The sequence below is a fragment of the Pollachius pollachius genome (genome assembly GCF_949987615.1).
Source record: "Pollachius pollachius genome assembly, chromosome: 1".
NCBI lineage: Eukaryota > Metazoa > Chordata > Actinopteri > Gadiformes > Gadidae > Pollachius > Pollachius pollachius.
In genome coordinates, this window is record NC_136934.1 from 30794201 (window position 1) to 30817362 (window position 23162).

Sequence of the window (23162 nt, forward strand, 5' to 3'; positions counted from 1 at the left end):
GTGCGTGCGTGTTTACTTGCTTTCAAGGCAGACTTATACGTTGTCTGTGTACACAGTGTGCATGTACACTTTTGAATACAAGATTCTAACAGTTTATTGAAGCAATAACACTAAATGCTTAAAAATATTGCTAAAAAATAATAGTTGTCGGTGTAGCAGGTAGGCAGCTGTTGGGTCCAAAGAGGCCTCATTAAAAGTATCAAAACCGCTTTTGTGAAGAGGCTTCCTGTTGGTACTGCGACATCAACCGTCTTCGATATGGCTATGAATAAAGGATAGCCACATCAATTCAAGTTTTTATGTCAATGTCTTTCCTGCCAAGTGCGTTTTCTCTAACTTTAATCCTAATGAAAATGTTTATAAAACGAGACTTACAGTTTGAAACTTTCTGCAAATTGTCCATGTTAAACAATAAACTACATTACCCATCACGCCTTGTGAATGTTTCACCGGTGGTCCTACGTCACAAGTTGTTCCCGGTCGGATCGCTGCTCGGAACGGGCGAAAGGGAGACGGGACGAAACCGGAGAAGATGGCAGATGAGGAGGATACTGGGCAGGAGACAGCTGCTGTCTCTCCCCCAGCGAGTCCTCCGAAAACCCGGCCTTACTTCGCCTCCTTCTCCGAGAGCGTCCAGCCAGCAGTCGGCATGATGAGCCAACTACTCTCCCAGCCGTCGTCCCTTAAATTCGACAAGAACATCAAGCAGGCCTTCTACAACACGGGGGCTATGATCTTCGTGGCTAGCTGTTGCGGAGCCACTGTCCTAGTTTACTTTATTCTGGAAGCCTTCCTCCGGCCGCTGCTGTGGGCCGTGCTGTGCGGCACCTTCCTCCACCCCTTCAAGCACTCCCTGGCCCGCCTGGGCCGGTCGTGGCTGAGCGGCCTCCAGGACACTGGGACGCCCATCGTGGTCGGGACGCTGCTGGTCCCCGTGTGGTGTGTCAACCGTGGGATCGATGCTCTGGGGAAACTGGTACTGGAGCGGCTCACTGTGCTGCTGGTGATCGGGGCAGGGGCCCCGCTAATCTACTTCTTCTACCTGTTCTGGAGAGTCATCGGCATGGAGGTGATCATCGGGCACGTTTGCACAGTAATCGGGAGCGCGCTGGACTGCTTCCACTCCGTGTGGGTGAGTTTCGGGAGAGTCAGGGGTGAGTTGGGAAGAGTCAGGGCCCGGGTGAGTGTCTGGGTGAGTCAGGGGTGGGCACGCCCCCCGTCCCAGTAACAACAACGGAGACTAATTGGATTCGAAGGAGGCAGTACACTACAGGATGGTTGAGGCGACCACGCTTTATACACGTAAACCATTTCCCCAGCATTGGTTATGCAAGGTTGCAAGCTTCTCTGGCATGATAAGATAACATTGCGGTTTTCCAGCAACGTCAGTATGTATGATTTAGTATTTCTCAATGTAGTCTATCGCGTGGTTTGAGATGCCCCAAGCACCGTCATACTTACAGATTATGAAATACAGTATACATTTTTAGAAGGCCAGGCCCTTTAAAGACGCCAATAGAGTACTCAGAGCCTGTCCCTATAAATAGAGTATGATTCTGTATTCAATTACGATGTCTTTGTGTGTTGGGGTTAGACCTCGTTGATTAAACAGAGCCAATTCAAAACTAAGGGCGTATTTGCATAACAGGGCACTATTAAAGTGTTATAACTGCTCTTTTGAATGTAGGGTAGGGGGCTACAACTTTTTATTCAGCAGAGCATTCAGACATCCTTTCATTTTAACACAATTTCAAAATTGTGTTAAAATTACTCTATTTTCACCTCTCTCTTCTCGCTCTCGCTCTCTCTCTCCCCCCCAGGTGTGCACAGTGGTGGGGGGTTACATGTTGGCGGTAGCCTTCAAGTGGAGCCCTAGCACGGAGCGCTACCTGCGGGCCGTGTCTGTACCCGTCTGGGCTGTCCTCCTCTTCTACCTCGGTGAGCAGGAGTGGGGCTGGTGTTTGGAGTGAAGGGAGAACCTGTTTTGGTGAAGCGTAGATGAAAAACCAGCATCTATTTTTTAAGCCAAGGTCAAGTCATTTTTATATGTGAAGCATCACACCCTTACAGCCTCAGAGACTGCCTGACTTAAGGCTCCGACATTAGGAGCAAGCTTGCTCCTGAAGAAAACTGAGATCTTTAAACAGACACACACACACACACACACACACACACACACACACACACACACACACACACACACACACACACTCTCTCTCACTCTCTCACTTGCATCAGGAAATGCATGCCTCAGTATTTATAGCAGCAGTGTACATGGTGTTAAACTTAGGGTCGGAAATGTCAAAAGTGACGGAGAGATTTTTGAATGTCAAGACTAGAGGGAGAGAGAGAGAGAGTGAAAGGAAAAGCAATGCAAACCACGTTATTGTTTGTTTAGTAAGCCACAAACCATTTCCTCCCACTCTCCAGTGTCGCTCACCGGCTCGTGGAGAGTCCCCATATTTGTGGTTGTAGTCATACTGCTGGTTGTGGGTTCGCAGGAGAAGCCACCGGCCCCTGGTAAAGGTGAGCACACACACACACTCACACACACACACACACACACACGATATGATGAAGAACCCCATTGATGAGTCATCACATGCAGGAATTCTTGATCTGGCCAGTTGTGTCCCCTTTAAAAACAGCTGTTTCACCTAGTGAGAACTACCAATGTAGTTCTTGTCATGGTGTACCTAAGCCAGCGTTCACTCAGTAGGAGAGGCCTATAACCGCCTGGGGCTGAGGGTTATGCATGCATGCTGAAGTGGAATCCAACCTTAAAGCACATACAGCCAAATACAGACACGTACAGAGATGCAAACATTTGACATCCAGGTGGTCTCCGTTTGTCCTGCAGGCCTAAGCTGAATGAGCTAATTCTTTGTCCTTAGGAGAGTTGTCTGGGCAGGTGTTGTCGTTCGCTGCCAACACCATCTACATGGCCATCTCCTGCTCCAACCTCCGCATGAAGCCCCAGACGGGGGACCCAGCCACAGGTCCGCCCTCTGACCTCTTGGATGTCTGACTGTCGCTTTGTTTGTTAGTTAGTTGTCGTATTTCTTGTTTTCATTCTTTCTTTTACCCCACCTGTTGGTTTTCTTTGTATATTTGATTGTGGACAACTTGACTGTGTATTTTCTCCTCTATAATACATACTTATACAGAATACAAACAATATATGATAACACATTTCACTCTTTATATGGGGAGTTTATAGGACAAAGTGAGAAAATATTCGCCACAACAATTATTTATAATCATTTGTCTTGTCTTCATTACTTTCCAAGTCAAACGCAATTGGATATTTCCAATGCCATGGATGAATACCATTCTCATGCAATGCTTACATTGATCCTTCCTGCTCATGTTTCTTCCCACTCACCCAACCCAGACTCTGGTGTGGACTCGTTGGGCCCCGGTCCTATTCACAGTACCCCCGGGTTCCCCAGTGCCTCCCGCTCGGTCCCCAGCTCCCTCTTCCCCAAGGTGAAACGCTCCCAGAGAGCCAGCGATATCTACTTTGTGCTGCTGGTCTGGGCTTTCGTGCTGGTCCAGGTCTGGCTCAACCTATGGATCCTGCAGCTCCTTCCCATCCCTGTGGCTGGTTAGACACCCACAGACCCACACACACACAAGACACAGACAAAGACAAAGACACAGACACACGCACGCACACAGACACACGCACGCACGCACACACACACATATAGACACAGACACTGTTAATGAGGCCATGTGTTTCTGTTCTAGTTTGGGTGATAAAGAAGCTGGTGCTTCGCTTTGGCCTGAAGGGCTTTGCAGAGCGCAGGCTGGCTTCCTGGTGGGCGGTGCTTGAGCAGTTTGTGCGTGAGCGACAGGAGGCCCTTCTGCCTGGACCAATCAAAGGGCTGGCTCAGTTCCTGCTCCGCAGTGACACCAAGGTAATTGGTGCAGGGTAACAGTCTGTTGGTTTAGGGTACTGTCTGTAATCCTCTGGGATAACAATTAAAAAAATCAACTCATCTTTTAAACCAATTTTATTTCCATAATTTCATTCAAATGTTAATGTTATTCCAAAATTAAATGTTATTCCAAATTGACAATATATACACAGAAACCAGTCCTCAATGTATGTTAATCAAAAAAAATATGTTGCTTGAAGGGCCAGAGCTGTGATAAAAAAAGTAAAACGTATGACAAAAGCTACCTTTGCTAGCTTTAACAACAGTCGACGGATTATGGAGGTGGGTGGTTTCTTCTGTAATACTCCCTCAAACACTCACTCACTCTGTCTTACACACACTCACTATATCGCACTTACTTAGATCACACACCCACAAAGACACACACACACACATACACACACACTGCATTGCCATGTAAAAATGTCAGCATGCCCACATGCTATCATTGTTAGCAGGCTAGCTGTTTTCGTTTCAGGCAAGATCAGGTTGCCATATTTTGCAGCTAGCAGACTTTTTTCTTTAATTTAATGGTGCTCCAATACTATAGATAATTTTGTTGAAACATTTTTCTCTGCCTCCACACTGTTTGACTTAAGAAAAATAGGCTTCAACTGTTTTCATGTTCTTGAGGTGACTCTGCCAGCTCTGCAACACAGCATGCAACAACACTTACCCAACGAATCCATGCATAGTATTACACACACCTATACAGACCAACTTGACAAACAGGGGCTGGGGTTGGAAACCAGAACTGGGCTGTCTGCAGTGAACGCTGTATTTCACACCCCAGAGAGGACCACACAATGACACAATGACCTAATATGGACACATCCTTGTGTCGTGACATAGATATAACAACAAGGATCAATTGTTTTGCCAATCCAGTGTGGAAGCCTGCCTGCTCCTGTCTGTGTCTTCCTTCCTCTTGTATTGCCTGCACCCAGACAGAGGTGGGTGCTTCGCATTTCTTTGGGATGACTGACCCACACAAAACAGCTCAGATAATAACCCTCGTGTCTCTTTGTCTCTTCCCAAAGCTCTGGCAATGGCTTAACGAGAAGGTAATGACGGGGGAGTTCATGAGTAGAAAGGGAGAGGTGTGGTGAGAGGAAGTGTGTGCGTGCGTACGTGTGAGCACACTGTTAGCAGCTGGCCTGACGCTCTACCATCCACTGTCATCACCCACTCATCCAGGCTTTCTGTCCTTCTCGCCCTCCACTGACGCCCCTCCCGCCCCTTCCCTTCCCCCCACCATGCTTCTTGCTTTAATTGTGTCGTTGAAGCCAAGGCAGGGGCCATGGGAGCTCATCAGGTCCTTAGCCCCTTCCCTAGCTTGAGATGATTGGCTGGGCGGCCTCAGAGTGTGTGAGCTGCATGGTTGATTGGTTGTTGTGAACAAAGCCAGGCAGAGTTGTGCGGGTTAACAGATTTGTTTGGATGGTGGGCTGGGTAGTGTTTCCCCTCGTGCTGAAGTGATGTTTTCACATCTTGATTTACCACTGAATGAATGCCTCTAACTATGTAGGGGTCACTTTAAATGTTCTAATCTGACCTAGGGTGTGGTTAACATGTGGACGTAGAGGGGAACCACTGTCAGGGGCTGCTATTGATGGAGGCCTTCTGCTAGGGAAGGGGCAGATTGTTAGTGTTGGGGAGGGAAGATTAAGTGAACATCAACCCAATAGGTCGGCCTTCCCACAGTTCAAGTGAACACATGGGGTATGCCCTAACATGGCTAATGCAGAGAGTCAAATGCTCCTATTCCTCAGTACAGCACTGAGTTTCAGCATCACTATCACTTACATCCGGCGTTTGTCCTGTCACTGACGTCAAGAACTAAATCTTAACACCAACTTCAAAACAGAAGTACACACAGGCATTAAAAATATGCTGCTATACTGCTATACTAAGCTTTATGTTGGCTCTTACAAAAAGGTTGGAACAATGGGAAACCTGGATTCTATTTTTGGACACAGAATATATATTTCTAACATAATTCAACTAGTCTTTCCTTTAGAATCGTACTACGTACTATCGTAATACATTAGCAAGCAAGCAAACATGCACGTGCATCAATGCAGTCATGTGTGTTGGTGTATGTGTGTGTCATGCTTATAGACTGACCTCTGGTCCATTCAGTGAGCCTCGTCCTCAGGGTCCAAGATGACAGCGCCGAATCTGGGCCAGGGCCCTAATCAGAGCTTCAAAAGAACGGTTTCTCCATGTGTCCAATCACTGGATGTATTTGGTCTCTAATAATAATAATAAACTCCTACTATTCTCTGTCTCTATCTCCCTCCCCTCTGTCCAGATGATCGTATGGTTGGAACGCTCCCTGGATAAAATCATCAGCATCTTCATCATCTTCCTACTGGTGACCGGCACCCTGCTGATGGCTCTGCTCCTCACTGCCATGGTACGTCTCTATCTGGTCTCTTCATACTTGCTGTAGTAGTTTACAAGGATGGAAAAACATATTGAGCTGTATTTTTGTCTCAGCGATAAAAACCAGTAATTCAGGTCAAAGTAAGACAAATATAATAATACATTGATAATGAAGTGGCTACAGCAGACGTTTTGGGGCTCCTCCGATACCGTGCTGCCTTAGAGCTCTGATGTCACTCCAGGTCACAGAGTCAGGGGAGATCCATTTCAAGGTCAGTGGTGTAATACGGTCCAACAGCTTTGGTCTCTCTTGCTCATTTTAGGTCCACCACGAGAGCGCGCACATCATCGACGTCACCAGCAACCTGATCAACGAGACAGTATCCAACCACCCCGAGTGGGCCAAGTACGATCTCTCAGAGGGGTGCCGCCTTGCCGCCTCTCCCCCTCTCCCCCTGAGCCTCTCTCTCCGTAGTTTGTCAAACACCGGTTCCAATGTCCTCTCCTCCCTGTTGTTTCCCCGTTGTTACCCTTGAGTGCCCCCCCCCGCCCCCTCGGAGCCATTAGCGTTGCGTCCACTGTGTGTCTGTCCATTCTTTCCCTCGGCAGGGAAACTGCCCTAATATTGCGTGGCAGGGGGCTCCATACAAGAAACACAACTGCCGAGCTTCACTTCCCCACACCAAATACTAGTGTCAGCTCACCACTCACTCCGTAATGACCGCTTGCTGACCACTGTCGGTATAGACCTCAGCGCTTTGGGGGTCTCCCACCTGTACCTTGAGTGGAGGTAGTGCTGATGGGAGTCCCAGCCCCTTTAGCGGACCCCCTGGTGAACTCTCCCCCCTGTGCTCTCTACCCTTGGACCTCCTGATGCCTCCTGGTGACCTGGTGGCCCTCTCCAGCTGGCTGCCGGAGGCCTGTGTGGTGCAGAAGGTCCTGAACTCAGCAGCCACCAACGTCTACCAGCACGGGAGGGAGTGGATCACGCAGAAGGTGAGGGTTTGAACTGACGCACCGTAGGAACACCACAGGTTGAAGGAGAGTAAGAAAGGCAGTGATCATGTGTCGCTTCTCTTGTTGGGGTTTGTGTTCCTCCTGCTCAGCTTCATAAGATGCTGGGAGACAAGGTGAACCACACAGACGTCATCGAGAAGCAGGTCCTGGAGCTCTGGGACAGACTGTACCATTCCTGGTTTGTTAAGGTAACTGGGGGAGCGGTCGGGCAGTGTCTGATCACACTGCATTCACATGGATTTCAAACGGCCCATTAAACTAAGAAAATGTATGTTTTGTATTTTGTATTGTTCTTCTGTAAATAAGTGAATTAGTACATAATTTAACAAATGTATTTGAAATATGCTCAGTTTAATTTCTGTTTGGCTATAATTCTATTGAATATGGAGCGAATAATAAAATAATCCATCTCTTCGAAAACACCCAAGGGTATTTTGCGCCACCAAATGTCCCTGCTCCAGTAATACAGTAGATGGTCTGCATGTTGTTTTCTAAAGCGTCCTAAAGCAGCGCCTTGTGTTCCAGAACGTGACCCAGTCGGGCCGGCCGCGCGGCCACAAGGTGTCTGCCCAGAGGCAGAACAGCTGGCTGGGGACGGACATCCTAGACTGGAAGGACGTGGCCTCCTTCGCACAGGAGAACATCGAGACCCTGCTGTCGGTGCGTCTGCCCCACAGGCCCATCCCACCCTCCCGGCGTCACACAGGACCCTAGCCTTCAGGATGAGTGCTTGCTGCTGACACTTCTCTCCCTGACAGATCCTGGAGTCCTTGTGGGTGGTGATGAGTCGCAACGTGGGCCTTCTCATCTCCACGACCACCACGCTGCTGACCGTTCTGTTCCACAGCGGCACGGCACTACTCAACTTTGTCCTGAGTCTGGTGAGTGCTGCTGCCTCTTAACGTCCTGTTTAAGGTCTGTTGTAGTAATGTCATCAGACACCGGTCAGGTCAAGGGCTTTACACTTCCTTTCTCCAATGGCTTCCTGGGTCCATGTTCAGGTCGTGGGAAGACTTGACAGATCCCTGAACCCTCTGCCCTTCAACAGACAAAAGGGTCCCATTAAGAGTCTAGGACCCCTTAGAAGGGTGATCTTGTGTGCAGAGTGAATGACTCTTCTTCAGGTTGGAATCAGCAAGGCCGGTTCTGGAGGGCGTGTTGAATGTGTCTCGTTGTGTTTTTGTGTGCAGGTGATCTTCCTCACCACCCTGTTCTACCTGCTGAGCTCCAGCGGGGAGTACTACAAGCCCGTCAAGTGGATCATCAACCTCACGCCCCTGTCCCAGCCCGGGCCGTCCTCAAACATCATCGGCCAGTCAGTGGAGGAGGCCATCAGGTGCGCTGCCACGCCCCGCTGGAGCCTGAATGGTGTGGGGTGGTGGTGGTAAAAGGTGCCTGACCTGTGTGTCTGTGTGTCTTATACTAGAGGTGTATTTGACGCCTCTCTGAAAATGGCTGCCTTCTACGGTCTCTACACCTGGCTAACGCACACTATATTCGGCATCAACATCGTCTTCATCCCGTCCGGTGGGTGCACTGGCTTCCTTTGTTTTCATTGCGATACACAGCTCATTATGCCTTTCTCGACCAAAGTCGGTAACCATTTCTATGCGACATCCTCCCCTTCTCTGTCTCCCCATCTCCATGTCTCTCTCTGCCTCTCTGTCTCTCTCTCTGCCTCCCTGTCTCCCTCTCTGTCCGTCTCCTTGTCTCTCTGCCTCCCTATCTCCCCATCTCTCCAACTCCCTTTCACCCTGTCTCTCTGTCTGCCTGCCTCCCTGTCTCTCTGCCTCCCTGTCTCCCTGTCTCTCTTCCGCCCTGTCTCCCTGTCTCTGCCTCCCTGTCTCTCTGCCGCCCTGTCTGCCTGCCTCCTTGTCTCTCTGCCTCTCTTCCTCCCTGTCTCTCTGCCTCCCCGACTCCCTGTCTCTCTGCCTCCCCGACTCCCTGTCTCTCTGCCTCCCCGACTCCCTGTCTCCCTGCCTCCCTGTCTCTCTCCCTGTCCCGGTGTAGCTCTGGCTGCCATCCTGGGTGCGGTGCCCTTCCTGGGGACCTACTGGGCGGCGCTGCCGGCCGTGTGTGACCTGTGGCTGGCCCAGGGGGAGGGCGTGAAGGCCCTGCTGCTGCTCGTCTGCCACCTGCTGCCCACCTACTTTGTGGACACGGCCATCTACTCGGACATCTCAGGGTGCGGCGCAGTCAGATCAATGAAGCCTGTTTGTGTATGAATGGAGGTGTATTGTTGTTAGTGAGTGTGTTTGTATATGCACTAGAGTTTTGTGTGTGTGTGTGTGTGTATTCATGCCTGTTTGGCGCATATGTTGTTGTGCGTCACCCTATGTCTGCCACTGTGTGAGCAGGAGAGACAGCAGGCCGTAGTGAGCAGGAGAGAAGGTAGGCCGTAGTGAGCAGGAGAGACAGTAGGCCGTAGTGAGCAGGAGAGAGAGTAGGCCGTAGTGAGCAGGAGAGACAGTGAGCAGGAGAGACAGTAGGCCGTAGTGAGCAGGAGAGGACAGTAGGCCGTAGTGAGCAGGCGAGAAGGTAGGCCGTAGTGAGCAGGAGAGACAGTAAGGCCTGTAGTGAGCAGGAGAGACAGTAGGCCGTAGTGAGCAGGCGAGACGGTGGGATGTAGTGAGCAGGAGAGACAGGGCAGGAGAGACAGTGGGCTGTAGTCAGCAGGAGAGACAGTGGGCTGTAGTGAGCAGGAGAGACAGTGGGCAGGAGAGACAGTGAGCAGGAGAGACAGTGGGCCGTAGTGAGCAGGAGAGACAGTAGGCCGTAGTGAGCAGGAGAGACAGTAGGAAATATTGAGCAGGAGTGACTGCAGGCAGTAGTGAGCAGGAGGGACAGTTGGCAGGAGAGACAGTGAGCAGGAGATTCAGCGCAGGCCGTAGCACTTTGCTAAGGCACTGCCTCTGAGACTCATTTGACCGTCTCTGGGACTGGGAGAGTGTTGGACACCAGGGGTCTGGCTGCTCCTTGGCCGGATGCCAGTGGTCCCTGGCTCCGGTTGAATTCCTACAGCCCCCTGTGAAGCCCCATCTCTCCAAACAGACTGTGTTTGGTGCTGACAAAGACAAAGCCAGCCAGGGAGCTTGGCAGCCTGTACTTCCTATCAGCTTATCTGGTTCTGTGAGCTTCTGTCTCTGTCTCCACTCGGCCACCGGTGTGTTTGTAACCGTTCTATATTTCTCCAACAACCCCAGGCTATTTACATACTGCACTAATATTTGAGGGCTTTGTGTTTTTTGTATCTTTAATCTACAAAATATTCCTATTCATATAACATGTCTTTGCGTTGTTGTAGTTCCTACTACAGCCACTCCTGTCCAAAGTGAACGACTGTGAGTTGAGACGTATGCCATGGAGGAGCAGGTAGAGGGTTAGGGGTGAAGGCCTTTCAGCTGGGAGTCAAACCTCCCAACCACCTCTACGCTGTCCTCTTGTCGCTTGCATTTCTTGACTGGTGTCTTCCTCCCCTCCAGGGGCGGGCACCCCTACCTGACTGGCCTGGCGGTGGCCGGCGGGGCCTACTACCTGGGCCTGGAGGGCGCCATCATCGGGCCCATCCTGCTGTGCATCCTGGTGGTGGCGGCAAACATCTACAGCGCTATGCTGACCAGCCCCAGTTCCACCCAGCCCACTCCCGTGCAGCCCTCCTGGCCGCTCGGGCCTGGCAGGTACCGTCAGACGCACGCATGCAGGCGCACACGCACATACCGGCACATGCACAGTGTCAACTGTTTCTTTGTTCCTGATTGGTTGTTACCTTGTTCAGCACTTTCTATTGTGTTAGCGCAAATCCCTGTGTACCATATCTCTGTGATTCTCCCTGTGTTTACTGATATTTTTTTACGACTATTTTATTGTCTCTTTCATAGAGTGAGCAGTTTTATAAATAATGCTTGATTTAAGGAGCACAGTTAACCTCCAGGGAATATAATTGTATATACATAGTGTTTAGATGAATCTTTGTGGTGGATTGTGTTAAATGAGGCTGATCTTCGTGTTGTCCTGTGTGTCACGTCCAGGGTGTTCCTAGACTCGACTCCCACCGTGCTGAAGAAGGCCCGTGAGTAAGGCAGTGGTCGCTGTCTTCTAGTCTTCACCCAGCAGGGGTGGCCCTCACCAAGTCGTCTGCGGAATGTTTGCTTATCCATGACGGCAACTTCTCTGGCCAGAGGAGGCACGTGATGAAAACAAGATCCTAGAGAGCAGGCCGGCCTTTGGAGACCATTAACTACAAGCTTGCTATTTTTAATAGTGTAATAATCCAATTCTCGGAGAACACAGTGCCTATGTTAATGTTCTTATTCTGACAAATGGCCAAATGCTATGAGAAAATGTTTGGGCCATAATTTGATTGGGAACGCCAAATTAATTAGAGATAATTTGATGATCAAAATCGAGTGTGAAGAGGCTGCTTTGCGTGGTCTGGTCGGCGCTGCCCTTACCTCGTTCTCTTGGCGTCCAACTGGATCAAGCAGATTTGTACTACAAGTTGTTTGGCTCAAACTCTTCCTCCTGAAGCAATGATTATATATATTTATAGATAATAAGTCTTTTTTTACGTTCTACTCTGGTATTGGTTCAACGGCTTCATTTTTTCCACATACCCCCTGGACCAGGGTCTTGGTACCCTTTTGTTTATATTTCTGTTTTAATGTCCGTACTGCTGATCCTATTTAACAATATTAGTTATATCTGCTACTTTTGCTGTACATGACACAATAGCCACAGAGATATTTGTTTTGATTAGGTGACTTGTTACAAAGGTAGAAAATACTCAAGTTCTGTAATATTTCAGGAGGATTTATTTTGCTGCCTGTGTTTGTTTTGTCTTGATGTGTTTGTAGACAAACAGACACACAAAGGTATCCACACACACACACACACACACACACTAGCTCAGCAATGGCTCGTCTGTTTCAACACGTAGCGTTGTGTTGCTAAGACTACAGCTTGGCTGACTCCTTCTACAAGCACTTTTCTGCTAATTTCTATCAGTCTACCCATGAGGATAAGGCCCATGTCACGGTTATATTAAGAATAAGGACGGGTGAATTATGCCAGACACTAATGTGCATACCATCTTCCAGTATTTCTAAGAAAAAATCAAATTCACTACACCAACTTGGCAAATTCACTTCAACTGTGTTGGTTAACACCAACACAGTTGAATAGGATGTTTTATTTTTTTTATGACTGAATATTAAGGAACTGTTTACATCATTTGGAGCTTTAATGAATAACTTGTGATTCATTAGTATGTGATGCACATACATTCTCATGAATGCCTACTGTGTTGGCTTCCCACTCTCACTCACACTGGGACTCGTCTCGGTACGGTCGTTGGGCGACTCGTTCCACTGGTTCACTAATGTAATGTTAATGTGTGGTAGAAGATTTGTGATGTTTTTATATGTGCACAGATCTAATAAACATTACCATTTTACCAACGGGGCTCCATTTACTTTTCCTAAAGTTATTTTAAACAAAAATAAAGCTTTCCCTTTTTGGTCTCCCTGTCCTGCCTGAGTGTAGCGGGGTCTGACCGGCTGATTCACTCCTTCGATCCATCCCTATGCTCAAGGAAGGATCAATGCATTTACCACTGGCATGCCATTGTTTTGCACAGGTTATTTTACCTTGATTACCAGATACACCACACTGTACTTGTGTGCACGAGTGTCATGTTTTTCAGTAGAATAGTGTGTGAAGGAGTTTTAAGGTTGACATGTTTTAAAATATACTGCTGTATAATAAGGTCTACTCTAATGGCTGATTCAGCCAAGGGCACAGCGGCCCATCCTCTGTTCAGTTTCTCAGGGCAGCTTCGCCATTTTGCTCCATTTAGTTTAAGTGTTGAGAATGGACTCACTGAGGTGGTTTAGTGTAGATAAACAAAATACAAATAAAATATTTTACCGCTGTCACTGTGTCCCCGTCTATTTACACATTTTTTTTAATACCACAAAAAAAGATACAGCTTGGTTTTATTCTGTAAACCTTTTCACTTTTATTTTCTACAACATTTGGAACAGCTCAGTGTGGAAGCCTGGGTGTTTTCTTCCCCAAATCAGAGCACTCAAAACAATACTGTCTCCTCACCATACAGCCAATCATCAGACGCCAGTCTGCTGAACACCATCCACTACCAAGTCCATCACCGAAGATGAACTAATGAAATGTCCGACCTATGTGTAAACCCCTTCTCCACTGGAGAAGGCTGAAATAGTAAAAACGTTTTTTTTTTTTTTTCTGTGAAATGACTTCTCTCACTAAGATGTCAGAGAGGAGGAATAAAAATGAAAAAGATGGTAGCATGAATGAGTGATACGCAGATAAACCCACTGATTGAGCCTAGCTGCTCTCTGGTCAAAAAAAAAACCTAAAATAAGCGGTAAAAAGTATATCTGTATTGTGAGATATGCGGTTAAGAATGGAGATATGTCTGCTGATTCGCTCTACTACGTGGACCGCCAGTGAACCTCTTTCCCTGTGGTCCTCCATGCGTCTCCTCCTCCGGAGGAGGACCGCATGAACCCCCCGGTCTCCCCCAACATCCGGAAGGCGTCATTATTGCGCTGGCCGACCGCAGTCCGACCCGCCGAGCTCCTCAAGCACACACAGCAGCGGAGAAACCTCTGCATTCAGAATCTGAGAAAAGATTTGTTCTTTTTTTGTTTTGCCCTTTCTGTACAATGGAAGCAGAGTAAATCGTGGTCCGCTGTTAAAACTATGTTAGGAGCGCCGTGTGCTTATATATATATATATCTCTATATATATAGAGATATATATATAAAAATAAAAAAACTAACCGCAAGGACAGAAGAGACCTCAGTCTCGGTGACCTGGAAGCAGCTTGGCTAGGGTTAGCATCGGGCTTCATTCAGGCACACACGCACGCATTCACCAACGCGTCCACATGCACGCTCACACGCTCCGCCGGAGAAAGAAGCCCTTGGAGTGTTTCTTCCAAGAGCCATGAGGAAGAATTAACGAGAAGGGAGCGACGGCGGACATCACTGCTGCTCTCCTAACGGGATGCGATGCTCCATAGAGCCAGACACCAGAGGCTCTGATAGGTCAACAGCCCTCAGACAGTGGCCAGCAGTCCGATATGCGGAGTGTGTTTGTAGAAGATATATGTTCAACATCTCTAAAAACAACGTCTGTAAGACTACAGTAACGACTCTGTGGTACTCCTTACAGGACCGCAGAAACAAAGACGGGGAAAACAATTCAAACAAAGCAAAAACCATTAGACAAGACATTAGAGATTTTAAGATATCAGAAACATCCTCATGTTTCCATCCTGCATCATTGCTCCTATGTTTATTTTTGGGTCTTCTCTAATGTCCTATGTAGCCCTGTGATATTATTTCTCTGGTTGGTGTGGCTGGAGTCTGTAGGTTGGATCTGGCAACACTAGAGGGAGACAAACACTGCTGCAGAGGATGGTTTCACACAGTCTATATAGAAATATATATAAACTGTATATATATATATAGAGGCATACAGGATCACTGTCCCTGTCACACACACATAAAGGCACATACACACACAAATACACTTCTTCATTTGACTTCACCGGAGCGCATATCTCATCTCTGTTACAAAATTAAATTAAAATAAGAAACAACTATAGCCACCAGACTCCTTGTCATATATTCTTCCCAGAATACCACCCCCTCCCTATCACACACACACACACACACACACACACACACACACACACACACACACACACACACACACACACACACACACACGCTCATGCATCCATAAAACAAACAGATAAACAGGCAGGCACTCTTCCAATAGAGGCGATCAGTAAACAAAGTAACGGGTTGAGGGGCTTGACTCCGGGGTCCGGGGAAGCAGTGGACACAGCATCTCACCGACGCCCGTCTCCTCGTCACACGGAGGAGCAAGTTTCTGTCTCCTTCTGCAGGTCACATCTACAACATAATGTTTAAAACTGAACTCCGCCCAGAGGGCCAGGCCGTCTCCCCAGATGGGGGGGCGGGAGGTCTCCCCAGGAGGGGGGGCTCCCAGAGGAGGTCCATGGGGGGGGGGGGGGGGGGGGGGGGGGGGGGGGCGGGGAGAGCAGGAGCTTCCGGAGGTAGTACCGTCCCGTTTGTCCTCCTGGCTCCTGACTCCGCCACCGCTGGATGGCTGCCCCGCTCGCTTCGGGCTTCTGTGTTTGTGTGTTTGTGTGTGTGTGTGTGTGTGTGTGTGTGTGTGTGTGTGTGTGTGTGTGTGTGTGTGTGTGTATGTGTGTGTGTGTGTGTGTGTGGCGCCGCGGCGTCGTGTTTGTGGGTGTGTGTGTTTGTTTGTGTATGTGTATGTGCGGGGAAGGTGTTCAGAAGATCTCTGGGAGCGTGACGTTGCGCAGCAGCCACTGCTGGGCACGGGCGTGCGAGCAGTCCTTGACGCTGGGCACCTGGCTGTCGTCCTCGTTGGCCTTGTCCAGACACTGGTTACTGTTCACGTGCACCAGGGTCAGCTTCTACACAGACACACACAACGCATGGTGAGGGCCAGCTTCTACGCACAGGCACACACAACGCATGATGAGGGTCAGCTTCTACACACAGACACACACAACGCATGGGGAGGTTCAGCATCTACACACGGATTCATGCCAGCCACGTTTCTTGTCTTTTCTCACGTTGACAAAAAAAGCTGACTTCTTCTTTACGCCATGAGGGTCAATTTACATCAACTCTGTTCCTGTTCTGTTCAGCCACTTCCTCATTTAAAAAATAACTACGGACCTGAATAACCCCACCCGTAACAGAAAGAAACATAAAAATATATGGATATCATATATCATAAACACATAACATATACAGTAATGCAATATTTACAGAATTGCAATACAAATCGAATTGGCATTAAAACATTGTTAATATAAGTAATATATATATCGTAAGTAATATCATATTCTGAGTTCCCTGCCAATTTCAGACCATGAAAAAATGTGTCTGCCTGTCTGTCTGCCCTGTCTACCTGTCTGTCTGGCCTGTCTGCCTGTCCGGCTGTGTGCTCACCACAGGGTCGTACTCCCAGAGCTGGTTTCCTTTCAGATGGTGACACTTGAGCATCATGACCGGCCCGTTGAGTTTGGACACGTCCAGACACAGGTCATCTGTCCTGATCTCCTTATTGGCCGTGTAAGAGAAGACCTACACACAATACATGTTATTAGCAATCAATCATTCCTTTAATTACCACCATCATTTCTCCGTCAGTCTTGAATCAAAGGGATACCGTCAGGAAGATTGACTTTATTTCCCTCCACCTTTTACTCATTTATATTGGGAGAAAAAAAATCGATCAAGAGTCAATTTTTCGCAAGGGCAATCATGAGCATAACGAGGCCAGATGATATAAAGAACCTGACATATGTCTTCTGCATGACAATGAGTCTAGTGAGCCAGGCTGATCGTTCACCATCTGATACTCCCTGTTCCCCTTCACCTGGTTGCCTCCCATGCCGTGGCAGTTGAAGATCCCGACCTTCTCGTTCTCCTTGCGGGCCATGTTGTCCAGGCACTGGTTGGTCTCCACGTTTCGTATCTGGGGAGGAATGAGACGACGGCAGCCGTCATTCAGAACACGTTCACAGGATGAGGGTTGATTCAGAGGATCACGCACATGTTTGTCAGTGCACCGGTTGGAGCGAGCCTGTGAAGTGACTTCATTAAAGGAGTGAATAATGGAGTGAGTGTGGAGTGTGTGTGAGGGTACCTCTCCCAGGGAGTAGTAGTGGCGGGGGATCTGAGAGTCCGGGTAGACGTTCTCCAGGTACCAGCTGAAGGGTTTACATTGAAGCTTCTGTCTCAGAGCCGACCGAGACGTGATGTCACCGTAGTCAACTTTGGTCACGCCTGGATGAAAGACACACCCACACACACAGACACACACAGACACACACACACAGGAAAACACACACAGGCCGGCACACACAAACGCACACGCACACACACAGGAAAACACACACAGGCCAAGACACACACACAGGTAGACACCCACACACACACAACAAGGGATAAACATTGATATTTTCAGTTCAACCTACACAACAGCATGTAAGTATAATTCTTCATGAGCAATACACCTATCCATGCATGTGTGGGTGTGCGGATGTCTCAATACAGATCAAGGCTTATAGACACCGCATGGTCTGATATTTCTCCCTGGGCCCCGCCCTACAGACTCAGGTCATGACAGTAACATGACACTGACACTCAGTTAATGTTAAGATCACTTGTGTATCACCCACCAAGTCACACACACAAACATATGGTAGGCCAAATAGTTCCCAACTCTATTGACGATGTGTTTGGATTTAAATCTATTTAAAATTTGGCGTTTAAGATTTCATAAGCCCTATATTACAAGGGGTCAAACAATACCACAACGCTCCGGTGCATTGAAGACCTGCTTGTGGTGGTTGCTGGTTCGGGCTGGACATTTAGAAATTTGATTGAACAGGATATCTGAATAGCAATTGCATCAATAGCATCATCACAAGATCCGGTTTTCATAGCATATAATAAACATGTGATTTCTATCAATGTATTATAATGCATGATCATTATATTTATGACATTTGAATCAGCACCATCCTGAATGTGCCACCTCTGTAAGAGAAAAATGTTTGGCCCTCATAACAGACTTTATCCACTTTTCATGAATATAACATTACTACCGGAGGGAATGTGGATTTTTTCCTCTAAAGTATTGGATGCAGCAGCCTAGTGGAGAACACCCTGATCATGTGACCTCACATTCTGTTTGACCTTTGGCCTTCGACGCCCACATCTATCTCAGTGGGTGGGGGGTACTGGGGGGGGGTACTGGCCTGAACAGACCCATCGACTCATCCTAACATGTGACACTCTGTTCAGAGGAAGTCTGCTCGTGCCCTCCTCTTCTTGTTTGATGGTTGTTGTGGAGATTATTGCAATAACTGCACAAAGTGGACTCTGCTAATGTTAGCGTTACTGCTAGTTGCTAGCTGCTTCGGGAGACGCCGTCGCTGTTTTGAGAGCGGCGGCTTGTGTTTTACGTCACCAACTATGACATGGTCAGTGTCGTAGTGATTGGCCGATTATTGTAAGGAGACGGATGTGGGTGGCTAGAGGACTGATCCATGAGGTGGAGCTGAATGTGAGGTCACGTGATCAGGATGTGGGGTCACGTGATCAGAATGTGGGGTCAGGTGATCTGGATGTGCATCTGCATGTGATAAGGATGGTCTCCAGGCCAGGATTCCGCATCCATGGCAACAAAGCATCTCTTAAATATCGTCTGTATTGATTTGATCAGGTAAATAAACATTGGCCATTGGTAAAACAGCATAGATTTGACATAGATTTAAATCAATACACATCTACAATGACTCACACACACACACAAACGGCCACCTACCAGGAGAGATGATGTAGAAGAAGTTCTTGAACTCGTCCATCCACACCTCGGCCAGGCGGCGATTGTTCTTGTTGATGATCTGACCTGTGCCCCCGGGGAAGGTGTAGGGCGTGGCCTTGCGGAACACATGACCAACGTGAGAACATGTGACGATCTCCAGGGTTCCACCGCACTGCCAGATCTGCCATCAGAGACACCGGATAACATCATGTAACAAGATCTGCCATCAGAGACACCAGCCAATGCCATGTCACAAAGACCCACCCCTAGATGAGTAGGTCGGGTGTGGAGGCCTCCAGGACCAGGGTTACCACGCCTTTTGATAAGATCACCTTTCTCTAGCCTTTTAAGACAGGCTTTAGAAAATACACACAGCCATGTCTCACAGCAGGGTTTAATAAGGCAGGCATTACCTTGGACTCTTTTAACATGAACACCTTCAAATGCTACAAATATCCGCCTTTTGGTTGCCTCCACCAAAAGTTAATATTAACCTCACCCCAAATCTCACCCAAAATGAAATGGAACTTTTCCGTATATATCTTTTAATTTGTTTAGGCCTACTCCAACATCCAGTTCTTCATGACATCTTACGCTCCACAGACTGGTTGGGGAGTGTGTGGGAGGCCTGCATGAAGGCTATATATACCAGCACATCAAAACATGAACAGACAAAACACAGAGGTGTCTGTGAAGTGTTTACCGGCCTATGCTAGTGATATAAGGGCTGTATACAATGCACAGGATAAATATGTAGATATGTATAATACATGTACTGTGTGTATGTATCATCTATCTATGTGTGTTTACCCGGAAGGAGATCTCCAGGTTCTCTCCTCCCCAGATATCCATGCCAGCATCATAGGTGCCGATCTCCTGGAAGTAGTCTCTGTCTATGGAGAACAAGCCCCCCGCCATGGTGGGGGTCCTGAGGAGGGAGGGAGAAGAGAGCATTAGGGCTGCTATGGAAACCAGGCACATGGTAGCAGCCATGAGGTAACAAGGACCGTGAAGTGAGGACTTCTAAAAGATGCTGGGGGGATGCATCTCACGACAGCCACACACAACTTCAGCTGTCCCTCTCACTTTCCCCTCCACATCTTCCTGTCTGGCTCTCAGAGCCATGTCAAAAAATAAGATGTCGATGTCTCTCTCTCTCTCATATGGAAGTGGGCAATGGCTAGTTTAGGATTGTTTTTTACTCTGCTTCCAAGCACTCGACATCGACACAAACGTACGAAATTAGGTTAGTAACACATCAAGAGTTTGTTGAACAAACACCGATAATTGTCATTGGGCTCACAAAGTGTCTCTAACAAAGCTGACAACAGAATTCATAATACATAGTATTAACATGGACAACCGACCAAGCCTTTAAAGTTACGGAGATATTTTTTATTTTTATTTTTAGTTACGGATAGTATCTTGACTGCTGTGTTTCCTCTGCTCTCAACTCGTGGCGTACAGCCCAGCAGGTGGGTTGGCACCAGACCTATTCCCCACAGTCTACCCAGCTAATGCAAATGTTCAACCACATCCCACGGTGCCTTGTTAGTATCCAAATGGCTAGTTCCCTGGTGGGAGTGCCTGAATGTCAATGAGCGTGGTGCAGACAGGCAGCAGGGCTTTCTGCTCTGTGGCTAGGCTGCTACTTTAGGGACAGCAACAAACACTGCCAATTGTTTCTGTTAATTGCATCCTTTTCCTAATCTGTTCCTGCCAGGACATGACAAACTTTTTATATTTCTGAGAAATACGGAAATATAAAAATAAGACAGCTCAGTGTGTTTTGTTTACTCTACCTACCAGCCGTCTGCTGGGAAGCTCCTGGATTTTCGGATTTCTTCCTTTGACGCAACCAAAACACAGCTGCACCAATACATTTCAGCTGATAATAACAACCTTTCTTACACTCTCTCACCAGACTACAATGGAAGCGTGGGGCTCTGGAGATAAGTGTCTTATCTGCCCTTCTCTCCAAAGACAATACACTGAGCAGCATGGGGAAAACATCTCCATCACAAGCAGGGTGAGAAAGGAAAACAAATGATTACACCGGCCTTCTGCTAGTACAGCTCCAGGGCTGCTATTTGAGGAACACAAAAAGCGTCAGTCCATTCAGTAAACCGCGCCTCCAGCGTGAGTAGAGCTGCAGCTACTGAAGCCCTGAGGGCCCGGGGACCTGAGGGGCGGGGCCTTGTTCCTGACGGGGGGGCCCTTAGGGGCGGAGCCTGGTACCTGACAGGGGGTCTGAGGGGCGTGGCCTGGTACCTGATGGGGGGCCCTCAAGGCTGGGGCCTGGTACCTGACAGGGGGGCTGAGAGGCGGGGCCTGGTACCTGACGGGGGGCCTGAGGGCCGGGGCCTGGTACCTGACAGGGGGGCTGAGAGGTGGGGCCTGGTACCTGACGGGGGGCCTGAGGGCCGGGGCCTGGTACCTGACGGGCAGCGTGTGGTCAGCCTGAGGGACAGGGCCTGAGGGGCAGGGCCTGAGGGGCGGTTGGCGGTTGCAGCCGCGGACTCCGCGGCTAAACCGCGGATTGGGCAGATGACGTGGCAAAAAATAATATTTGAATTAAACCAATTTTTGACCAATCAAAACAAAAATAATTATTCTTCTGTTTATTCTTATATATAAATATATATATTCTATATTATTCTTTAACCCTACTCTGAAAAGAAATTATGCCGGGCACCGATTCCGATAGCATTGAGGACGTAGTGGGCATGATAGATTACTGCAAAGAGCTTGTTGCATACCTGAAGAGAACCGGTGCGATTGCCAGCCTAAAGAATACTGTGAATCAAGAATGTGAAGTGCGGTGGAACAGTAAAGTCACTATGTTGGAATCGATACAGAAACAATACCAGGACATAAGAGAGCTGCTAAAGAACAGAGACCAAGAACATCGCCTTGATGGCATCCAGCAGGATCAACTCACACACTCGATCGACTTCGTCACCCTTTTCAAGTTAGCAATCAACAAGCTTGAAGGGGAACATTACCCGACCATTTACATGGTGTTGCTGCGGTTTTCCAAGCTCAAAACACACTGTGAGCCCAAGACTGTAGACCCACTTTACATGAAAAGTCTCTGCTAATCGCGCGTCTGCCCTGCTTGATGAGAAGATGTGCCCTACTGCTACTCATTAAATTTCTCCAACTGAAATTCAAGTGATTTAAGACGAGAAGTGATTAAGCAAGATGATACTACCTGGGTTATTTTGTTTCAATATTAGTTATATTTTAAAATTACCACTCATGGAATAAGGAATTTAAAAGAGATTGTGGAGTGATTTGACTCAGAAGTGACATTGGGCAACGGCACCGCGATATGTTCAGAACAAGTTCAACTTCTAACTCAATAACATACACAGCAAAGAAAGAAGGTAAGAAAAATAGTCTTAAAATTTTTCATTTGCAAGGCAAGCATGCAAGTTTTGGGGTTAATATGTAGGCCTACAATTAAAAATGTGAACATGCATAACGCATTGTTGGGCAGTAGACTTGCAGCGAATTTCGGAATTATTAAGCGCAAGTCAGCATTTCTTTAATATCCAGGCTTTCTTTCTTTTTTACAAAAAATAAAGTGCAATAGGCATTAGCCTAAATAGTGGGCTAAATAGCAGCATGTTGAAATGGTGTTCCAAATTGCGTTTTTTATTACAATGATAAAAATGATAAGATTTTACAGGTCAGGTTTGCCGATGTGCTTTTATTTAGGCTATTTATTTATTTTTGTCCCTGTTCATCGATTGGGAGACAGACTTCACTGATGATCTTCTGGGTATACAACATAGCAGTGGCGAAGCTAGACCTTTTAAGGGTGGGCTCAAGCCCACCCAAAACTTGCCTTAGCCCACCCAATCGTTTCTTCCTCAAATCTAATATTCTTCTGTTTTTTTTACACAAGCAATGGGAGGATGGGTGCTGCACTAATGAATAGGCTCAAATGGGCTTGTGAAATTGAGTGCAACATTCCTGCAGGAATCTCTTAACTCTGATTGGTGGGTGGGCGTCTCCTGCTTGACAAAAACAAAAATGCAGCACGAGCGCACCTAACATAGTTTCTGCTGTTTCGTCTGTCAAAGAGGCTAGCTAGTCTTTTTCAGAAAATCCACGATTTCCAGCTGTGTTATAACATGACCAGGTAATAATTCATTTTAAAACCTTGACATAATCTGTCAGATGTCTATTAAATGATATTTGACCACAAGGTGATTCTATCTGTAACTCTTCTTAAGTTGCTTCATGTTTTAGTCAGCAGAGGCTTGTAATGGTGCATAGCATGATAAGCGTAAGGCGCAAGGAGCAGAAAAAGTTGACATGGGTGCTAATTTTCAGCTTAAAAAAACGCCGTTTAAACCGTTT

General features: G+C 47.7%; 2 protein-coding genes across 2 annotated transcripts in view; one reads left to right on the forward strand and one right to left on the reverse strand.

Moving 5' to 3' along the window:
* The first annotated feature begins 484 nt into the window (after nucleotides 1-484).
* tmem245 (transmembrane protein 245) lies at nucleotides 485-12805 on the forward strand. The gene is made up of 17 exons (XM_079732984.1): nucleotides 485-1132; nucleotides 1821-1938; nucleotides 2431-2526; nucleotides 2895-2999; nucleotides 3395-3607; nucleotides 3754-3923; nucleotides 6259-6363; nucleotides 6656-6738; nucleotides 7238-7328; nucleotides 7439-7537; nucleotides 7875-8009; nucleotides 8108-8230; nucleotides 8540-8685; nucleotides 8776-8876; nucleotides 9360-9534; nucleotides 10832-11026; nucleotides 11378-12805. The coding sequence occupies exons 1-17, from the start codon at nucleotides 533-535 to the stop codon at nucleotides 11424-11426; spliced, it is 2604 nt and encodes an 867-aa protein (XP_079589110.1). The 5' UTR covers nucleotides 485-532; the 3' UTR covers nucleotides 11427-12805.
* A 2658-nt stretch (nucleotides 12806-15463) lies between these two features.
* galnt1 (UDP-N-acetyl-alpha-D-galactosamine:polypeptide N-acetylgalactosaminyltransferase 1) overlaps nucleotides 15464-23162 on the reverse strand; it is a 46534-nt gene continuing 38835 nt past the window's right edge. Inside the window, exons 9-14 of the mRNA XM_079743992.1 lie at nucleotides 19602-19719; nucleotides 18792-18972; nucleotides 17106-17245; nucleotides 16836-16934; nucleotides 16406-16540; nucleotides 15464-15861 (exon numbers count right to left, since the gene is read on the reverse strand). Coding sequence (XP_079600118.1) covers nucleotides 15715-15861; nucleotides 16406-16540; nucleotides 16836-16934; nucleotides 17106-17245; nucleotides 18792-18972; nucleotides 19602-19719 — 820 coding nt within the window. The 3' untranslated portion in view covers nucleotides 15464-15714. The remainder of the gene's footprint in view (nucleotides 15862-16405; nucleotides 16541-16835; nucleotides 16935-17105; nucleotides 17246-18791; nucleotides 18973-19601; nucleotides 19720-23162) is intronic.

Coding starts and splice junctions, on each gene's coding strand:
- tmem245 (XM_079732984.1), top strand. CDS start 533: ATGGCAGATGAGGAGGATACTGGGCAGGAGACAGCTGCTGTCTCTCCC. Junction 3,608..3,753: donor CCTTCCCATCCCTGTGGCTG/GTTAGACACCCA, acceptor TTTCTGTTCTAG/TTTGGGTGATAAAGAAGCTG. Junction 6,739..7,237: donor AACCACCCCGAGTGGGCCAA/GTACGATCTCTC, acceptor GGCCCTCTCCAG/CTGGCTGCCGGAGGCCTGTG.